At 39.8% G+C, this 21,947-nt stretch overlaps 2 protein-coding genes across 2 annotated transcripts; both read right to left on the bottom strand.

Annotated features, from left to right (window-relative positions):
• Positions 1–3,271: 3,271 nt before the first annotated feature.
• LOC149661483 (calcium-activated chloride channel regulator 1-like) lies at positions 3,272–9,165 on the bottom strand. The gene is made up of 13 exons (XM_089842969.1): positions 8,520–9,165; positions 7,397–7,745; positions 7,157–7,331; positions 6,934–7,084; positions 6,741–6,868; positions 6,066–6,678; positions 5,744–6,004; positions 5,542–5,682; positions 5,333–5,483; positions 5,114–5,266; positions 4,859–5,050; positions 4,413–4,794; positions 3,272–4,350 (listed from the first exon to the last, which is right to left on the bottom strand). Exons 1-13 carry the CDS (start codon positions 8,733–8,735, stop codon positions 3,816–3,818), a joined length of 3,447 nt encoding a protein of 1,148 aa, XP_089699095.1. The 5' UTR covers positions 8,736–9,165; the 3' UTR covers positions 3,272–3,815.
• Positions 9,166–20,769: 11,604 nt separating this feature from the next.
• On the bottom strand, positions 20,770–21,752 carry gdl (gonadal protein gdl). Its single transcript, XM_089843027.1, has 5 exons — positions 21,541–21,752; positions 21,308–21,468; positions 21,131–21,240; positions 20,998–21,069; positions 20,770–20,916 (listed from the first exon to the last, which is right to left on the bottom strand). Exons 1-5 carry the CDS (start codon positions 21,615–21,617, stop codon positions 20,776–20,778), a joined length of 561 nt encoding a protein of 186 aa, XP_089699153.1. The 5' UTR covers positions 21,618–21,752; the 3' UTR covers positions 20,770–20,775.
• Positions 21,753–21,947: the final 195 nt, after the last annotated feature.

Below are 21,947 nucleotides of genomic sequence, written 5' to 3'. Positions count from 1 at the left end.
AAAATGAATCAAAACTCTCAGATTGGACTCCTCACCCAATCTGGAGTATCCCTAATAATAAAATGAATCAAAACTCTCAGATTGGACTCTTCACCCAATCTGGAGTATCCCTAATAATAAAATGAATCAAAACTCTCAGATTGGACTCCTCACCCAATCTGGAGTATCCCTATTAATAACATGAATCAAAACTCTCAGATTGGACTCCTCACCCAATCTGGAGTATCCCTATTAATAAAATTAATTAAACTCTCAGATTGGACTTGTCATTCAATCTGGAGTATCCCTATTAATAAAATGAATCAAAACTCAGATTGGACTCCTCACCCAATCTGGAGTATCCCTATTAATAACATGAATCAAAACTCTCAGATTGGACTCCTCACCCAATCTGGAGTATCCCTAATTATAAAATTAATTAAACTCTCAGATTGGACTCTTCACCCAATCTGGAGTATCCCTAATTATAAAATTAATTAAACTCTCAGATTGGACTCTTCACCCAATCTGGAGTATCCAAATTAATCAAAACTCGCAGATTGGACTCCTCACCCAATCTGGAGTATCCCTGATTACAAAATTAATTAAACTCTCAGATTGGACTCCTCACCCAATCTGGAGTATCCCTATTAATAACATGAATCAAAACTCTCAGATTGGACTCCTCACCCAATCTGGAGTATCCCTATTAATAACATGAATCAAAACTCTCAGATTGGACTCCTCACCCAATCTGGAGTATCCCTATTAATAACATGAATCAAAACTCTCAGATTGGACTCCTCACCCAATCTGGAGTATCCCTATTAATAACATGAATCAAAACCGATCAAAACTCTCAGATTGGACTCATCACCCAATCTGGAGTATCCCTATTAATAACATGAATCAAAACTCTCAGATTGGACTCCTCACCCAATCTGGAGTATCCCTATTAATAACATGAATCAAAACTCTCAGATTGGACTCCTCACCCAATCTGGAGTATCCCTATTAATAAAATTAATTAAACTCTCAGATTGGACTTGTCATTCAATCTGGAGTATCCCTATTAATAACATGAATCAAAACTCTCAGATTGGACTCCTCACCCAATCTGGAGTATCCCTAATAATAAAATGAATCAAAACTCTCAGATTGGACTCCTCACCCAATCTGGAGTATCCCTAATAATAAAATGAATCAAAACTCTCAGATTGGACTCTTCACCCAATCTGGAGTATCCCTAATAATAAAATGAATCAAAACTCTCAGATTGGACTCCTCACCCAATCTGGAGTATCCCTATTAATAACATGAATCAAAACTCTCAGATTGGACTCCTCACCCAATCTGGAGTATCCCTATTAATAAAATTAATTAAACTCTCAGATTGGACTCTTCACCCAATCTGGAGTATCCCTAATAATAAAATGAATCAAAACTCTCAGATTGGACTCCTCACCCAATCTGGAGTATCCCTATTAATAACATGAATCAAAACTCTCAGATTGGACTCCTCACCCAATCTGGAGTATCCCTATTAATAAAATTAATTAAACTCTCAGATTGGACTCTTCACCCAATCTGGAGTATCCCTAATAATAAAATGAATCAAAACTCTCAGATTGGACTCCTCACCCAATCTGGAGTATCCCTATTAATAACATGAATCAAAACTCTCAGATTGGACTCCTCACCCAATCTGGAGTATCCCTATTAATAAAATTAATTAAACTCTCAGATTGGACTCCTCACCCAATCTGGAGTATCCCTAATAATAAAATGAATCAAAACTCTCAGATTGGACTCCTCACCCAATCTGGAGTATCCCTAATAATAAAATGAATCAAAACTCTCAGATTGGACTCCTCACCCAATCTGGAGTATCCCTAATAATAAAATGAATCAAAACTCTCAGATTGGACTCTTCACCCAATCTGGAGTATCCCTAATAATAAAATGAATCAAAACTCTCAGATTGGACTCCTCACCCAATCTGGAGTATCCCTATTAATAACATGAATCAAAACTCTCAGATTGGACTCCTCACCCAATCTGGAGTATCCCTATTAATAACATGAATCAAAACTCTCAGATTGGACTCCTCACCCAATCTGGAGTATCCCTATTAATAACATGAATCAAAACCGATCAAAACTCTCAGATTGGACTCATCACCCAATCTGGAGTATCCCTATTAATAACATGAATCAAAACTCTCAGATTGGACTCCTCACCCAATCTCGAGTATCCCTATTAATAACATGAATCAAAACCGATCAAAACTCTCAGATTGGACTCCTCACCCAATCTGGAGTATCCCTATTAATAACATGAATCAAAACTCTCAGATTGGACTCCTCACCCAATCTGGAGTATCCCTAATTATAAAATTAATTAAACTCTCAGATTGGACTTGTCATTCAATCTGGAGTATCCCTATTAATAACATGAATCAAAACTCTCAGATTGGACTCCTCACCCAATCTGGAGTATCCCTATTAATAACATGAATCAAAACTCTCAGATTGGACTCCTCACCCAATCTGGAGTATCCCTATTAATAACATGAATCAAAACTCTCAGATTGGACTCCTCACCCAATCTGGAGTATCCCTAGTAATAAAATGAATCAAAACTCTCAGATTGGACTCCTCACCCAATCTGGAGTATCCCTAATAATAAAATGAGTCAAAACTCTCAGATTGGACTCCTCACCCAATCTGGAGTATCCCTAATAATAAAATGAGTCAAAACTCTCAGATTGGACTCCTCACCCAATCTGGAGTATCCCTAATAATAAAATGAATCAAAACTCTCAGATTGGACTCCTCACCCAATCTGGAGTATCCCTAATAATAAAATGAGTCAAAACTCTCAGATTGGACTCCTCACCCAATCTGGAGTATCCCTAATAATAAAATGAATCAAAACTCTCAGATTGGACTCCTCACCTAATCTGGAGTATTCCTCATTATAAAATTAATTAAACTCTCAGATTGGACTTGTCATTCAATCTTGAGTAACCCTAAAAATAAAACACACATAGATTGGGACTCCTCACTCGATTGAGAGTATTTCAAACATAAAAAGTCGTCTGAAGTATTGTTATTATTACAATAATTCAAGCTAATTAGTGGCGATAATATAATTAAATCCGTGTTTATAATTATTAATTAACCTTGAAACAATTTCATTGCGTGTGAATTTTACTGGAGAAGAATATGTTAGGGTGGTCAAGGGTCAGGAAATTGGTGAAAGAAAAAAAAATTAATCCGTGAAACATTCGTTTAATTAAAATGATTAACAATCAAATATTTTATTACTATTTTATAAAAATATTTACATGGATAAATTTGATCATTTAATTTGGTTTGATTTTAAAGTTTGCTATATACAGGGTTTTAAAAAATACTTTTCAATGTTATTTAGGATTTTATAAAACTGGACTTTTATCTTTGGTTTTCACTAGTACTAATTCAAGTGTTTCGTCTTTAAAAAGAGTTTCCCATATTAATTATTAGGGACTTAATTAGGCTGAAACGTTTGGAAAATAAACTCGAAATTTCCCTCCAAAAGTTCAAATACCCTCTAGCTTGCCAGTATATTGGTCTTTATTTTAAACAATGGCGGGAAACGTGTTGTTTACTTTTTTCTACCGTCAGTTTTATCTGAATCTAGGAACGTAATTAGGGTTTAAAAATTAAATTAGAAAAGGGTATATTATTATGAACTGAAACGGAACGGTGTTACGAGTTCCCATGGCACGTTTTAATAGACTATAATAATACGTCAAGTTAGGGTTGACCTCGGTCACGAGGCTAAGGTCATTGTCAAACTTGCGTTACTTGTTTGGAATGGCTGGATAATTGCGAGGCGGATCGAGGAGGGGGAGCTGAACCATTTTCGCGTCTCATATGTTGTAAAGTTCCATTCTGGTGTTGAATTGGGACGCTAGCCACCGAACTGTTCGATTCGGACAAACTTTCGAGAAGGTCAACGACGGATAAAATGGGCCTTGGTTGATTTCTTTGTTTAGCTTCTTGCACGCGGTCGTAATGACTAAGGAGAGTTTCGGCCGGCCAGGATTGAATATGATCACCATTGGCCACGCTTAAACGGGCAGGGTCCGGGGGATCAGGGGCGAATCGAGTTGGGATGTTACCATTACGCGGTGGGGTTTCGAAAGATGGCTTGGGGTCTCCTCCGCCAAGAGGTTTAGGTTCCGCCAGAGGTGGGTTAGTAGGGTTCGGCCTGGGTCGGATCATGGAAGTGATAGTTTCGGGTTCTTTTTTCGCCTTTTTACGCCTCAGGTATATCACCATTATGACCACCACTATTATTAAAATAACGGCGAGCAAAACGAACCTAAAATAACCCGCGTAACGTTAGTCAGAAGTACAGTTTTAAGAATTAAATTAAGGACTTACCCGACAATAAGCCCAATTTCGGTACTGTTCAAACCACCAGACTCGTAATTACTCGACGTTGCATTCCCCGGGGTTTCTGTAGATATTGGTACAGCAGTCGATAATTCCTCCAAAGTCGTTAGGTAAGCGACGACAACATTGGAAACCGGGGAGGTGTTGTTACTCGCGTCCGAAGTAGTTAGGGCGAAATAAAGAAGCCCCCCTTTCTCATCTTTATCAAGTTTTAAGTTGACGGTTTGAACCAGGCCATATTTATCCGGTTTTAACGGTGGCCCCGCGGTTACTTGCCAATAACCAATTTCATTTCCGGTTTCGTTGAACCGTAATCGAGCGTCGTCTATGCTTGTAAAATACTTGATATTGTATTCAGCAGCCTGTGTATCTGCTCAAGGTTAAAAGGGTTATTAGACAAGGTTATAAATGGTGGTAACATTTCGATCTCTTACCATCATCGTAATTGTTTCCAGGTGCAGTCCATGTTAGTACAATTTCTCTATCCTTAGCTTCCAGGACTCTCAAGTCCATAATACGGTTCGGTGGATAGATATCCAAATTTTCTGGAATCTCCCAGTTGACTTGAAACGTTTCAGCCACTGATAGGGAACGTCGGAAACTTTCCAGCGGGGTCCATCTCGGGCCTTAGTTATAAAGGGGGGGGGTTAACACCGTGAATAATTTTAAAAGTTTGAAGCGTGATGTACCTGTCCTCGAGAAATCTTGAATAGGGAATTGCTCCAACACTTGTACCTTCCCGGCGTCTCCAATAGCTAAGATACTGACGGTGTACCCACCGGTTTGGCTAAATGCGCTGTAGTAACGACTGTAAATACCATCCGATTCCCTTATGTCAGGATCTGTGCCGGGTATACCTCGTGAGTTATATGTTGGGTAACGTGCTCAACCATATTTCGGTATCTTACCACCGGCTCCATTATCGTATAGCTTTAACTCGTGTCCTTTGGACTCTTCTCCCGCGTGGCTAATTTTGGCGGTTACGTCGGCGCCTCTGATAGGACGCGTACCTTGACGAAGTTCGGCGTAAATAATTATCGCGTTGGGGACATCTTTGTCCTAAAATAAGTAAGAATTTTAAATATTGATATCCAATTTATGTCCTTAAGACATTCACCTTTTTCACCCACTCGAACCAAGAACGGAGGTTAATTTTCCGCGATGTGAATTTGGAATCAGTTGATGAAACTACCCAAACTTTAACTATGATTTCGCTCGGGCCCGTCACGGTGAAATTCAGGGATCCTTCCATCGCGATCTACGAGAAAAAAGGTGCTTATGTAAACGTCGTACCAATGTCATAAGTGGCAAAATATTACGTTTTCAGCGGAAAAGGAGAAGCAATAGGCGAGACAGTTCTCTCCGAACTTGTGGATTTGAAGTTGTCCTTCCTGAGAGTTGAATACCGTGTATTGTTCGTCACCCAGAGTGACAACGAGACTGTTCTTGTTCACTGATACAGTTTGGCCTCGCGTCGTATTTTGATAGGCGCAAATGTCTAATCTCGTAATTCCCTCGACTTGACTCAACGAAAATGGAACGCTTTGCGCGTCCATATCGGAAAGTGAAACTTTGGTGATCTGCGGAGATAAAAGGGTTAAAGTAATTCCAGGACAGAATACCATTAATGACCAGCTTTACCTCGTTTCTATGAGATTCTTTCCCCAAGACACTGGTGAAGGCCTCTTGTAACCTTACAACGGTGGACACGGCACCGGAAGTCTTGACGTCAATGACCTTTCCCGCGTTTGACAAGATGGTCTCTCTTAATTTTGGATCGAGCGTCACTCCGGATGGATATATGATCAAATTCAACTTTATTTGTGGATTTTGATCCAGCAATCCCTTCAAGGTGGTCGGATCCCCTATTTTAGCGTTAGTAATAGCAGCGACAGTTACTGGGTAGTCGCCGGAACTCCGAAGTAAGGCTTCCAAGGCGCATTGAAGACAAGAGTCCTTCGGATCATTAGTCGAGGCGCTAAGTTTGTTGACTAGAAACTGTCGATCGCCGTCGGTAATTTTAGCCTCGAAGATATTTACCGACGGCTTGCTGTCGAAGGAACCCGCGTAGGCAGTTATGTTAGCCGGTATCTCTTCATCAAAGAATCGTTCCAAAACCGGTCTGATGTTTTCCAATGGAAAATCATTCGGACTCGATTGCAACATGTGTTTTCCAACGTCCAGGAGAATAGCCAATCGAAATTCGGGTTCTTGAAGAAAGTTGAATCTCGGAATAGCCGGATTCGCGCTCGGCCTTAAAAAGTAATCGAAATTAGCGCCATTTTTCCGGTGTTCTAGGTTTGTTGAACAACTTACATGACAAACTGAAATTCGGGTGATTCTCTAATGACTGTCATGACGGATTTCCCGTTGCAAAACGCGTTTTGTCTGTTGGGCGACGTTGGATTATGAGGAACAGTGTTGTCCTTATCGCAGAAACGTCCCTAAACATTAATTTAGGTAATTATGAGTTGGAGTCAAGAGCCTATGTGGTAATTTCTCGGCTTACATGAGCAACTTCCGGGGAAAACATGATGGATGATTGAATCTCCTGATTTTCCTTGTTTTGGGATACGATGGGGTCCATATAGCATCCATCGTCATTGGGCAAGCCTGAGGTTTCGTTGACAGATACCGTGCAACTACCTCCATTTGCGTCTCTAATCACGGATTTTAAAAATCACCATCCGGAAGTTTGGACAAAATATACGGGTTCAAATTATGACACTAACCTTTCCGCGATGACCAACTCGGTATTGGTACAAGAATTAAGTATCGCGGTATGGTTATCACGTCCGGTTGACCCGGGAACAACCGAAAACAATGGATACAAGAGGTCATCCGCGTACCCTCTTTCTTCAAAAACTCCGAAACGGAACCGGGCGTATTCCTTGATTAATTCTTTAACTGGCAGGTGAAAAAGTTGAATTTTATAACCTGACCAGGACCATTTGTGTAGAAATACTACCAACCATGGATCTCTCTGGAGGCCGGGTCACTAGCTGGCGGGATTCTGTTGAAGTAAGCCTTGGGTACCAATATGTATTTTCCAGGTTTTCCACATTGACTAGAGTACTGAACTGTCAATGGTCGAGGATGGACGCTGGTGCCTTGGAACTCAGTGTCGTTGGAGGTGACACGTATCGCGGCGATCTCGTAGGTTTCCTTCTTGGCCCGGGACACCGAGACAGGTGGATTAAAAATGTCCCAAATTCCATTGGAAATGGGCCATGAACGTGGAATTAAGAAGTTTATTTCGTCCAAGCTCGTCAAACCACCCGTGGCTTTGTGTAAAGCTTTCGAAGCTTCCAGGAAAACCCACTTTATTTAATGATAAACGTTATCAGGTAAGTTCAAGGATATCAGAAGTCCATTATGGGTTATGGACTTCTGAAAAGGATACGCGCAAGGTAAGGAGAAATTAATGTGATTGAGGACATGCATAAGGTAAGGAGAAAGTAATGTGATATTAGGTTTTTAGTGTATTATGTATTCATGGTCTTAGGGAAGGTATTAGGCCCAGGAAATCGGTTGGGGGTTAAGGCGCGAAACATGAAACCCTTCAATCTTAGGGAAGCAGTATAAAATATAGCCGCGGTATTAGATCATATAGGGAAAAATGCTAATACAATAACCACACACGTATATACTTATCATATCTTATCTCGCGTACCCTTAGTAAAAACGGATCAGAACTCGTTTGGTATGTGAGACGCAATAACTTTTTATTCCCAGAAGGTTAGGGTTACTTAAGTATGGTACTCATCCGTGCTTTACATATTAGGCAGTTTGGTTGGTATCTCATGATGCTAGGGCAAATTTTGGAAAATTTTGACGGAAGTACCCACTCTCAGCATTGATAAAAAATTTTGCCTTACGTTAGCGGCTAAATTCAACCACTTCCAAAGAGTGTTATCGCTTCTATTTCCCTCCCCCCTAGATCCCAAGTTCAAAGGTCATAGAGCGTTTTACGGGGTATTATTTTATTTCCACACTTAATACTTTATGGAACATTTAAAGAACGGAAGGAAATGGACAGTGTTAATCCGAAAAATCCCCAAGCGAATCCCCTCCCACGGATATTATTATTCATACCTTAGCGTTTTCGATCAAATTTTTGGCTTCGGTGATACTGATTTCCTCAGGAAACGCAACCGTCAGCCCTTTGTTCTCCCGTATCGCGTCGTACTCGATTCTTTGTTGCCCATTTTGCGAAAGAGGTTGATGAGTCAAATATGAGGCGCCGGGGACACGGAATAGACAGAACAACACGATGATTAAATAATGTAGTCCGTGGGTCAATAATGACATCGTTCGAATCGAGGCGCCCTTAAGTTTTTAACTTTGTTCGACCACACAATTCTTCTGGTGCCCGCGTTGCACCAACAAAACTCAAGCAGTCCCGTTATTCCTTCCACCACACTAATTAGCTGCTGGTGCTATAAACGCTTCTGGTGGTGTTATCAGCGGACTTTGTCTCAAGTCCTTTTTCTAAATCCAAATCTACACGTATATAGTTTTCCCGTCGCTAGGTGACCATTGATAAGATAAAAAGTTATAACTAATAACAAAAAGTCATCATCATCATCATCGTTGAATTGAATATTTTCGTTCCTTCATTATTACGCGATGAATGTATAGCGACTCATCCGTCGCGGCTTTGTTTTATTTGAAAATCCATTCCCGTTTTTTTTTCGTATCCTACATGGTACCGAAATATTTTGGTCTCTTCCAGCACTTACTTAGTCGAAGTGGAAACTAATCTTCACAGTTTTTCCCGCCTTTTTTTCTTCTTTCTTTGGTATGCCCGCTAAGATTTCAACATCACCGTAGTTTTTAACTTTTAGAAAAATAACTTCTTGGGTAACTTGACCGTTGGAATTTTTTCTTTTTTTCTCTCTCCCTGAGAGGTTCGAAGGTCTAATAATCCGAGATGGGTTTAGGTTTTTTTTATCCCCCTTCAAACTTTGAATTCAGTCTTGAGGCCAAGAACAACGTTACGTTACGTTTTAAGCACTTTACACGAACACACACATACATGCACAAACCGAGAGATCGCGTCGATAAGTATGACTAATAAATCTTTCCCCTCGTAACGGTAAAATAACACCTCTATTTTAACCTTTGAGTTAATGATGACGTGATTCATACAGTTTTTAGAAGAAACATATCCGAGTTAATGTAAACCTTAGTCGAATGCCGATGGGTTTATGAGGGCACAAAATGATGGAGTAGCTTGAGAGGTTCTGAAAATGAAAAAAATGTATATTAGATTTCAGCAGGGATAGATTTAATTTTAGAAGTAGGAATGGAGAACGGTTAGAATATCCATTATTTCAGTTTATTATATATGGAATAGTTAAGAATTCTTCCATGAATATTTGAGTGTATGTTATGCAATCGCATTGTCAACAGAATAGAGTGAAAATTTACTTCTGTACAAAGCAGTGTACACCGCGTAATTTTGGGTGATTTCCTAATGATTTCTCAAGATTTGTTTTCCATTAATTTTCTTCGCCTAATTTTCACTAAATGCCCCATACTTCACGAAATTCGCCTCAAATTTCGTGAGATCGAAACTTATTCCGTGAAATTCGCCTCAAATTTCACGTGATTCCCTATGTAGGTTTCGCGTTTCCCCATAAAAAATATACGTTGAACGTAGATTTCAGGCGGGATTCACCCAAAAACAAAATTAGATACACCGCAATCATAGTTGACATGTGTACAAAATGGGGTTCAAACAACCAGACAGTAAATATTTTTATCATTACAACTGATAAAACACAAACCTCTTTGTTGGTCAATGGCTTGTTTTAAAGGCTACGATAATGAAGCGGTATTCATGGAAGAAATTCACCAGTATTTTCACTTATAAATAGCACGCACAAAAATAGAAATCGTTCCTAGAGATTCGAGTGAATACACACTTCATATCACACAAAAATTACCGGCATTTTTAACATATTTCCATAACGAAATTTTCGATAAGGTTTTATAAGTTTATCATAGCACCGAAAGGAATGTTTCTTTTTAGAATGCTGCATGGATACATGTTTTTTTAAATCCACGCTTGGGTTCAGGGGTCACGTTTCTCGGCAAAAATAACTTAGCTGAGCTCTCGTTTAGTTTTAGCGGATCTATTATAAACACATACGGTGCACGGAAACGTACGCTCTCTCACTGTGTAGTCGTTAAATAACACACGCGTATGCATGCACTATCCTCTTTCATTGGAGGATCACGATATTATTTTTTTCCCCGCCAGAGTAAGAGGTACTTAGATACTCCCCCGCACTGCACGACAGTGCACGTCCGTTTGTCCGCATTCAACGTTAGCTGTAGTAGGGTCAATCAGAATAGAAGACAGGAAATAGAGGCTCAAAGTTTTGTGTCAGGCTCGAGTTGAGTTTCATAATAGCTGAGAGAGAGAGAGAGAAACATCCATATTGAACGAGAAAATTACTTCTGCCGATCTATAATAGCACCGCGGTGCGTATAATAACCAGTAACGTTCAAAGGGGGCTTATTATTGGTTGGCTAAATCGTTTTGAACAGGAACTAGGGTTCTATTTAGTTGTTTAGAAGAGACTAGCTTTGCTTAAAATCGTTCTCAAAGATCGCGGCGGCTGTAGCTCTGTGACCGACCTCAAACTTTTCATAACCTTTAGGAATAGATTTACTTGCTCTTCGCGTTGCGTTTGGTTCTTTTTGAAGGAGGGCGGAAAAAAACGTGGAATGAATTTTCAAAGCTCGTTTAGAAATTATAATAAAAGAGAAATATAGCATAGCTGCAAAGGGGGGTGGAACGCAAAGAAAACATTTTTTCTTTCTTTCTTTTTGGATGGGAAGAGAATAGGAGAGGGAAGTCTCTAATTAAGAGAAGCTCAGGGACGAGAGAGAGAAAATAATTCTTATTGCCTCTAATTGTGAGAATTTCGGCGGCAGAGATAATTGGGGGGATTTTGACGTGCTTCTTTAAGAGAAACCTGTCTAGCGTAGGTGTAAAAAAACCCGAATTGTCCTCTTTGGATCTTAGAAATGACATAAAAGGGAGCGTGAAACAGTGGTGGAAAATATGAATTTCACTGACGGTCAGTTGATGAATTACCATTTCTTCCCGAGATTCCCCGGAAATTTTACAAGCTATAGATTCCTTTGCATATTTCATAAATTTTGAACCATAGATATGCCTATTTTCGCTCTGTTTTTCCTCAAATTCATAGTTTTAACTGTAAAAGTTGATAACGGGCTACAGAAATTTAATCATCTTCCTCTCCGTTGTAAACTTAGGCGTGGCGTTCCAGGGCTCTCTGTAGGTTAGTTCTTCTCTCCCCCCCCCCCGTTTATGAACTTTAACCTCGCTTCAGAGTTGCCAGTAAATAATTTGTTATTAGAGCACCTCAGAACTGAATCGAACAGAATTCTACAAGCTTTTCAATCTGTTGTATAGATAGCGATTGAATCGCGCTCTCAAATGACAGACAACACTTGTCTGCACACTATAGCGAAATACGTCATATTTTGAAGAATATACAGAGCTATGAGAGAGGAGATTAGAATAGTTTTCTATATAGATATTATGTCAAAGTTATCTAAAATCGCACATTTTATTCCCAATGGTAATCTGCCCAGTTTCATCTTCCCTTTTTATTAACGAAGTGGCATCGTGGCGCTATAAGAAAAAGAGACCAGTTATAACAATAATAATAATACAATTAATGAGTTCCATCGCGCTTCGGATCTGCTGAGGTCATTTAAAAGAAAATTAGGGTGAAAAAATTAACCCCGTCTCGTACGTATATATATAGGCATAGCAAATTAGAAATATTATCTGTTTGAAAATAAAAACCCGTTTTCACAATTATTATATACGCGTGATAGAAGACCCGGTTCTCCTCCAACCATCCTCCTCTCCTCCTGATGCGGAGTTAATCTAAATGACGCTTTTAATTAATGGTGGTCCATAAGCCATTTTAATACTCCTTAATGAAACTGGGAGCTGGGAGAAAGCATTAAATACACGAACGCCCTTATTTTTCAGCGGGGTTTCATCGTTCCCTAGAGTATCTTTTAACCTCTTAGGAAGAGTCAGGTTCTGTAGTAGAGAAGCCCGTATTTCAGGGGATGAAAGAGTCAAGGGGTTGTTTTATATTTTAATCCCGTCGGATTGGTGGTGGCTTCTTCCATCGAGATAAGAGAGAACTGAGAACCAGGTCGCATTCAGTATACGATTAAATTGATTATTTTCATATACTTCCCAACAAACCTTTTAAAAATGCCTTGGATAATATTACTCTGCATTGATATTAACAAGAAGTGATATCTACAGTTTATTAGGAAGAAGGTATTCGCCACATTTCCAAACGTAGCCTGTCCGGAGTTAATCCCTCCTCTGAATTACAACCAGCATCTCATTGGTTCATGAAAACTCACGTCAGCTCGACGCGAATGACGAAAATTACGTAGTATTTTCCGACTGAGGATAGGCGCGAAATAGCCCGGCCTTCTTTTACGTCCCCCCTTGTATTTTGAAAGGGGGACTGGGACTATGGCGCGCGAATACGTAGACATCTTATACCTTCTCCCTAATAAACTAGATATCACTTCTTGATATTAATAGTAACGTTCGCACTGTAAAATTTGCATATTTAATTTCATAATGGGTGGCTATATTAGTACAGAGCAATTTGGCTACGTGTCACTCGTGAAAATCGCGTACATTGTTGCTAAATTTCAGATTTATTTTTCTAATGTATTTTCTAAGTCTACACATTTTGGGTGATTTCCTCACTGATTTCTTGTGATTATTTCATTGAATTCCTCCTTAATTTGAATTGAAAAGATATATTTCACGAGATTTCCTCCGGTTTCGTGAGATAATTCCATGAAATTCCTGCGATTTCATGTTGTAATTCCCTTGTACATTTTTTAATGGCGACTTTTACCGCCATAAATATAATGGTTTCACGCAGATTTCACGGACTTCACCCAATTTAAATAATATTAGATATAATATATTCGGTTTCAGTATGAATTAAACTTATTAGTTTATAAAAAAAATGTACACGGCTTTTCACGAGTGATTTCACCCCTAACTTTAATATAATATAATATATCGTTGTATAGTTTAATAAAAATTGACGATATTTCAAGTTTATAGTGCGAACGCGGTGCGCGCCTTTAAAACCCATTGTTAAATGATTTTAATTGTAACTCCAATATATGAAAGGCAAGCAAAACGAATCGACGAGGCGGTGGCCTTGTAGGAGGTCGAAAGCCTTTCCATTTTTGACCCTGGTTACGTCCCTTTTGGGGCGCGACCCTATCTTTCGAGGTCTTTGTTGCCCGAGAGAGCCCCGGCCAAGGGCGCTAGATGAAGACCAAGGCTGCGCTTCGAGGCTCTAGGCTATAAGGGAGTAAAGGGCCTCTTTCTCGGGAGCACTCTCAGTTCTCTCTCTCTCTTTCTCTCTTGGATTCCTAGATCCTTTCCTTGAATGGCAACGCTAGAGAAAGTGGTAAATGGCCCCAAGGGAAGAAAGGAAGGGTTGATTAAATTCGATTAATAGGCGGGCGCCTACGCCACCCCCGACTCGCGACCCTCATTTAATGTATTAGTGAAATCGTTTTTCAGGGGTTTCTACGCGACCCCCTTCATTCGTTCAAGCGTGATATTAAAGTATAGAGGTTGTAAACGGATGTAGCTAAAACCGAAGTTATCATTGCTTGTATCAAAAAAATGACGTAGATATTCAAAAGACGACTCTTTTTTCCACAACGATTTAATATTTTGGGTGATTTCCTCACTGACTTCTTGTGATTGACTTCACGTTTATTTCATGATATTAATATTACCCCCTTTTTCACGAGATTAGCCTCAAATTTCGTGATATTCCGTGAAATTCGCCTCAAAGGCTCAAATTTCGTGATATTCCGTGAAATTCGCCTCAAAGGCTCAAATTTCGTGATATTCCGTGAAATTCGCCTCAAAGGCTCAAATTTCGTGATATTCCGTGAAATTCGCCTCAAAGGCTCAAATTTCACGAGATTCCCTTAATTGCATTGTTCGCGAAATGTCTCGTTAATTAATAAGCCTCACGGATTTCATGGAAATCAACCAAAAGAAATGTTTAAAGAGATCATAGAATCTTAATACGTAAAATTGCATTTTATGGATTCTACAAAATTTGTAGAATAATGATATAAGACTTGACGACTAGCGAGTTTGATAACTTTGGTTTAATGCAATTCTGATTAGAGTAGGATTAAAAATGAGTTCGTCATTGAGGCATAGAGAAAATATACCAGTGGCGGGAGAGAAAATCCATTTTGAATTTAAGGTGAGATGGGAGAGTTCATTTTATATGGCGCGGGTAGATTTGAGTGTTCCATTTTTCTCCAAACATATATATTTAGTTACACAACCACTAGAAAAGTTTATTTCTCCCCCCTTTTCGAATTAATATAGACCGCCTTTCTTCCCTCAAAAAGTGAAATAGAATAGTTCCCTTCCCTATTGTTACGTAACGTTTCCTATGGCTTATTTCGTTCGTGCTTTCAACGTTGCGCGGCGTGTATTCAAAATAATGGTTTATGGCCCGGGATCACCGCCCCTTTTTGTATAAGGTATATCGACCATAATACGCTTGAAGAATTCCGGGGAATTTCGTCATTATACCTGCTGAATTAATTTGCAATTAATTAATTAATCGCACCATCGTGCGATTCGCTCATTAGCGAAAGTCTTAGAAGAGGTAACCTTTTAATAAAATAAAGGCGAAAGGTTTAAGTACCCAGATAGGTCAATGGAGGGATAAATCAGAAATGATCACATTATTTCGATTAGGATTTTTGTAATTATTATTTTAGGGCCCTATTTTTTGGGCACTGCCTCTTTAACCTATCGAGGCCCATGCATGGTATTTTTTCTCAGGACTTTTTTGGTGCGTATTCTCGCGAAATGACGTCACTTTTCATTCAAATTTCACCATAAATTTACAACAATTAGGCCTCGTCTTTTTTAAATGACTTGTATTTCCTATGGGAGTTTGTTGAAATGGCTCCGGTGTCACTATACAAGTGGGGGACTGGTATTTCTAACCTATAGAGAGCTTTCCGAAGTCTTACCGCTATTCTGGTAGCCATATTGGGTGGTCTCAGCTTCATTCCTGCTTTAAACCCACCAATATGGCAGCGTAAATTATGTCACGAGACTAAGCTCCTTCTCCAACTGAAAGCTCTCTATACGCTTTAAAAACCCTTGGTAAGTGTCACATAACGTGTCATTAACCCAAGAATGTTAAAAATAATTGTATAAAAGAACTTTTCCTCAATATTGAAGACGAAAGTTTTCATTTTCTCTAGGCCTGGAAATAGTTTTCGCTTTCTCTCTCGTCCCTGAATATTTAGGCGCGTTGTTGGTGATCGACCTACAAGGATTATTTAGAGTAGGTCTAGAATTCTAGATTCGGGCGGGCGTTTCGGTTCGGGTATCGAGCGTCGTTCTAGAAATCTATTTTAAATAAAAGGGATTAATCGGAGAAAAAGTGGGATTTCGGGACGCCAAGGAAAAGCCTTGACCGCTCGCGCGCGGCCGGGCTCTTGACACTCATTCCTAGATATCTTGACATTAAAAATTCCTCGTTGTACTCCGTTGACCCGGCTCCTATTATAAAGGACGCCTCCACCTAGCTAGCTCTCTTTCTTGGTGATTTTATTTACGAACGGGTACTTTAAACTCGAACGCTCTCGAATTAGAATAAGGTCAAAAATATCGTTAAGCTCTCAACATCGCGTTGTGTGAGGAACTTTCGTCACCATTGCATCCAAGGGCAGCCCCAGTAAGAATGTAGGCTCCCGGTTGGTTCCATTATTTTTGTTTGGGTACTTTTGTATAGGGTTAACGTTTAATCAGAAATGGATTAAGCCGAAATGTTTAAAGAAATATATAACTCTGGGATCATACAAACATGGGGAACCTGGAAATGTCAGGAATTAAATTGTTGACTAAAAACTATGGGGAAGTTCATTATTTTAGGGAAATAAGGGGAATTTGTGAGGCTTTAGTGAGTTTGCCCTGAAGGGGTTGCCTACTCTAACTAAAAATAACCACACTAGTAGTTACTAAGTGGCCTTGCACCTGGAAATACGTGGGAAAAAACCTGCAAATGTTAGGGATATCGGCTTTCCAAAAGTTCTATGAACCCTGTGAACTTATACACGGTGAAGTTTGTGAAATAGTTAAGGTTATATCATATAAGTTTATTATATGATATGCTCCATAAGTATGACACTACCTATACTTCGTAGTGCTAGAGCTTACTGAGAGCTTGTTCAAGAACGACTCGAGAAATGACTAAACTCGGTTTTGCAGTCCATCTTCCTATTTAGTCTGTCCTAACCCTTTGACAGCGTCTCACCAGGTGTCGCTTTACAAGAATCTATGACCTATGTCACTTCATGACAAGCTCTCAGTAACCAGTGACAAACTTATATAACATATCTTATGAACTTATGGTTATATGACTGTAAACCAAAGTCTTTGATAGCATCTGAGAGTTGTGACTTGCATATCACATTCTAAAACCGTTTCCACGGTAGCCTTGAAATTTCCATAACTAAACTATCTTACGAATAACTTCGCGTTGATATATTTCCTCATTTATGTATAGAAATAATCATGGTTTTGTATATAGAGAAATTTAAAATGCGCGTATATAAACTGGCATTGAAGGTTGGAAGAATTGGACCATACGCGCGCGCGTTTTTCGAGGTCTCGAGGGAGTCAAATATAGTAGAGTTTCCGAGTTTTAATTGGACCGAGAACCAAGTTGCCCGCGGAATAGTCGATTCGAACTTAGTTTGACCCAGAAAGCGTCCCGACGCCCCACTTTCGGGGACGCTGGCCTTGAGGGTCACCCTCTTACTCGCCGCTTGGCCGACTGCGAATGTCGGCTAATAGGTAAAGGAGTCGGGCCCCCATTTTAATAGGGAACGTCTACCCTTGAAAATTATCGCTCTGGAACAACCTCCTTAATATCGTTATTGTTACGAGGCTAGACTCATTGTCTCTCTTTCAGTTAGAGGGAATTATAATACAAATATAGCCTTCTGTTTGATTCAGTTAGAAATGTTTTATTATGATCACAATGGTCTAAAGGTTCATCACTCGTATTGCACAGTTCAATCAATATTCAGGAGAGAATGGAATAGACAAATGTGCTTAAACCCTAGGAGACCCATCATGTCTAATATTTTGATACTAACGATCAAAGGCTAGAAAAGGACATATGGTCGCCTTTCTGTACACCTTTTGAAGTTGCTATGGAAACAAACATGATCATTCTTGTTGTGTCTCACAGACCATAAATAGTGGGGTAGACGGGAGTTTTACCACCCGGGGCGGTCACCCCTGTCCTCTTATCAATTTCGAGGAGCTAATCACCTTTACGGGAAGTTGCATCCTTCCATAAGCTTCCGTTAATTTAGCAGCGTTTTTATATATTAAATGTAGCCAAGTTGAGGTCCGCGGGACTCCAATCCTTTATTTGCATTTGGTTTATCAATTTTCATAGCTATTATAACCAATCCCTGCGTACAATTCTCGCCATGAACGCCAAATTTCGCCTTACATAATATTTCACCCTGGGACGGGCCATACCTATTCATCGATCCCTCACTACCCCGAGACTTTATTGATCCCCAACATAGACTGTTCCGCACGCTTTTATCCCCTCTCTCTTTCTGTCCCGTCCCAGCATCCCCGTGATCTATTGTTATCCGAACTTCGATAGTGGCCTCGTCCGTACCTCGAGGTAAAGCTAACCTCTCGGTAGCAGTATGACCCTGACCTTTTAGTACACTCTAAATTTAAAATTTAAAAAAAAAAATTATAAAGAAATTTTAAAATGGTTTTGAAACCACCTTCACATCCCCCGCGATTTGAATCCTTCCGCTACGCAATACGGTGAAAATTGAGCAAAGCGTAGGCGTGCGTGGGCGGTTTATTTGCCCCTTTCGTTACCATTTTCAACTTTAAAACGGCTTCGAAGGCTATTGTATGGAAAAGAGAGGGCGAATCTAGGAGGTCGGGTGGAGAGGACAATCGGAGAAGGCCACCAGAACGCCGTACCTTACTCGGGGAGGGCCGTGTCCCCGGAACTCTACCGGAAGCGGGAGGGTGAAAATGAGGTCGCGGCACCCGTCTCAGGTAGGGAAGTTCGATCCTAATGTAGAACTGGGTCAAAAAGACCGTTCCGTCGGAGGAAGAATCAATCCATCCTCCCCCTGGCTTCCGCGACTGGAGAACGCGGGAGAAGTACAATAGACTCATCTGGTAAGCTTAGGTAATAGCGCCTCCCGTAGTACTGCAACTAAGCCGTCTAGTTTGCCTCCAACCCCGAAGGACTTAAAAATCCTAGACAAACTAATATGAAGGACAATGATTTACCATTCCCTCCATCCTGTACTATAGGGAAAAAACGTTCGTTGCCCTATCTTATAATTCAGTTATATACCCCAAATGACATATAGTAATTTTTTTTACTGAGCTGTCCTTGTTAGTTAATTTGTCTCTGACTGGACTGGATCTATGCCGCAGCGAGAGAGAGAGAGAGAGAGAGAGAACTGCGGGTGGAATCGTGGGAACTTAAGTTTCGTGCCCCAAGGATAAGGTAGATTCCATTTGTACAGAGAAGTCGGCCTCCAGAAGAGTCTATTCTGAAGTACACCTTTTCCCCTCTCCTTATGGCTTCACCCGGGTTAAGTTTTTTACGGGCCTATCCGATCTTCTCTGCTGGAACTCTGGTAATCTTTTGGAGAAGCCATACCACCAACTCCGGACGATTCCAAACACCGGTTACCTAGCAACCGTGACGTGAAATTCGAACGAAATAGACTCTTCTTTACTTGAGATTCTATTTTAACTCTTTGGTTTCCGTTTGTAATTACTATATTGGGTATTTTGGGTTTGTTCAAGAATGTGGAAGGGTCAACAAATGGAACTAATTGATTGCTTGGGGTTGTTTAGCGTTTCAAGGCAATTTCTTATAATTGGTGATCTATGGTCACTGAAGAAACTATCAACCAAACTGTCTAATTCTTGTTCAAAATTTCAACTAATTAGTTAACTACTCCAGGCTTACTAACTTTCCAGCAACCTTCAAAACGCTATTAGTTCTGTTAATTTTAATTACGGCCTTGGTAATACTGGACTCTTCCAAAATTCTCCCCGTTAAGACGATAGTGGGCTCATCTCTAGAGAAGAGAAGAAGCGAAGGTCTCGGTCAAGGACAATTATTTTGGGTTTTCTCTCCTTGGGTACGGAGGAGCGTTGACCCTCTTGATTTGGGAAGACGTACCCGCGCAAGGACGCATCCCAGAGAAGTCTTTGGTCCCTCGTACGCGAGCGGCTTCGGGGTAACTAAGGGTCACCCTGGAATATCTTTTTTTCTTTCCGAGGCCATCGCTTTATCTCTTTTTACCATGAACCCACGAATGTTAAATCGCTTGGATAGAAGTCGATCACCCCATTTGCGCGCGATGATGCTACCTGTATACCAGAGATATCCGTGCTCTTTCGTTCACACGGCCCTGTTTTAATTATAATAGGACTTTCCCAAGGAGAAACGCTACCCTTTGATAACTTTAGGTTCATTTTATTGTTATTCTACGGTTATGGCCTATTTTAATACATTACCGATAGACAGGTGTTCAAAGTTTTTTTATAATCACGGTTAATCGTTTAAATTTTCCCCCAGCGCGTGTACGAGTAAACCATTATGAGAGGCAGTTTTTTTTTACTAGGAAAAAATATGGCGTAATTAAGGGCATTTACTATCGCCCCCAGTCTTTGTTTCGTGCCCTTCAATAATGAAATTGCGGAGAGGTTCGGCCCTGACTGCGTTCGATATCGGGTAAGCGCGCTCGAAACGGCCCTGGAAATGGGTAAAAAGGTTTGAGGGGCCTCTCGACGTCCTTCACGCGACTCCCGTTTGCTAGAAATAGAGAGAAAGCTCACTTTTTTCGTCGCATCCTTTCCCTTTCATTTCCTCCGGGAACTAAAGGGTTAGAGATTTCCAAGGTTTAGTAACGAAAGAGTTAAAAGAAGCACTTTCCTCGTGTTCCTAAGGCGAAACGAGCGAGGTTACCCCGTTTACCGTTGCGTAGGAGACACTACAATGTACGCGAGTGTACTTGTAGCGGCGTATTTATCGAATTTGGCAGCTTGCCAACATATACCGTTATATTTTTATAGCGTCAGTGTAATGTAAACCTTCATTATTTATATTTTTATTTAGGCCTATGGTTCGTTTCGAGTGTTTTTGTTAGAATAAGGAACATCAGACATGGGTTAAAAATCAACCATTTCTTTATTTTGTAATCTGTTTATAAAATCTAGTAGGTACATCATAATACGAATATCATTAGGATTGTTTGACACGTAAAAACCAGGAACTCCTGCTTTGTGTAGGGTAACTTGCTGATCGCTCACCTGCAATGAAAATTATCATTTGCAACATGGATTGTCAAACAGGAAATTAGTACATTCCAAATGTATATCGCGTTTAATTACAGTTTGGTCCAACTCCATGACAATTTTCATATCAAGCCTTGTTTCGGTATCAGCCAAGTAATTGTCCAGATCCTGAAGAATTGTTTAACATTACATTGTTAGGCTTAGTGTTGCTTACTTCAATTTTACTTACTTCTCTCTCCTTTTCCTGCCTTGCAAGTACAGCAGTGGCAATATGAGGCAATGTCATGTTCTCATCTGATAATTGATCCCTGTGTTTCTTCAGGAGTTCATTTTTTAGTTCTGGAATTAAAGAGTTAGGCCTACTTGAGAATCTTCAAAGACGGGATGGATTGTAGGGCTCCAATACCTTTATTAGTGTTTATTAGTTTCATTCTCCTTTCTATGAGTTGCCTCTCTGTCATTTGTTGTATCTCTTTTAAACCTCTTACTATTTCGAAAATGGTATCATCTAGCAAGGAATTTGCTAGATTGGAGAGTAATTCGTATGGTAATCTCTGCTGGTATGATCTAGGAACGGAAGAAATAAGCTTTACAGCGTCTGATAATTCTTGGGAGCAAATTATAATTAATAATAATTACACAGGCAACTCGCTGGAGAAATTTTGTAGCTCGCTGAAAAAGAAATAATGTTTCTTTTGCAGAAATTCTTTTGACATAGGGAAAATTCTATCGGAAATGGTAACTAGTAAGTTAGATACACGTGTCCCGATTAGTTTAAAAGTCCCGCCAAAATAAGTATCAAGTGCACAACGACATACGCGCGTTTCTATGACATTTAGGGTTAACAACAATGGGAGTCGGAGGGAGGGACTGGGACGGAAATAAGCGAAGACAATTTGTTGGATTTTTTTATTCACTAAAATAATGAACCCTCTTTATAGTATAAAAAAAGGTTATAGTACAAAGAATAACCAAAATTCCAAATACTATAAAATGAATCTCAAAAATTCTAGAAACCAATCGAACAATTGTCTAGAGTAGACTGA

The sequence above is a fragment of the Phalangium opilio genome, unplaced genomic scaffold (assembly GCF_054372755.1).
Source record: "Phalangium opilio isolate 3A_F unplaced genomic scaffold, DU_Popi_V2 ptg000070l_1, whole genome shotgun sequence".
NCBI lineage: Eukaryota > Metazoa > Arthropoda > Arachnida > Opiliones > Phalangiidae > Phalangium > Phalangium opilio.
Note: the sequence above shows the minus strand (reverse complement) of the source record. Positions and strands in the feature narration are given on the sequence as shown.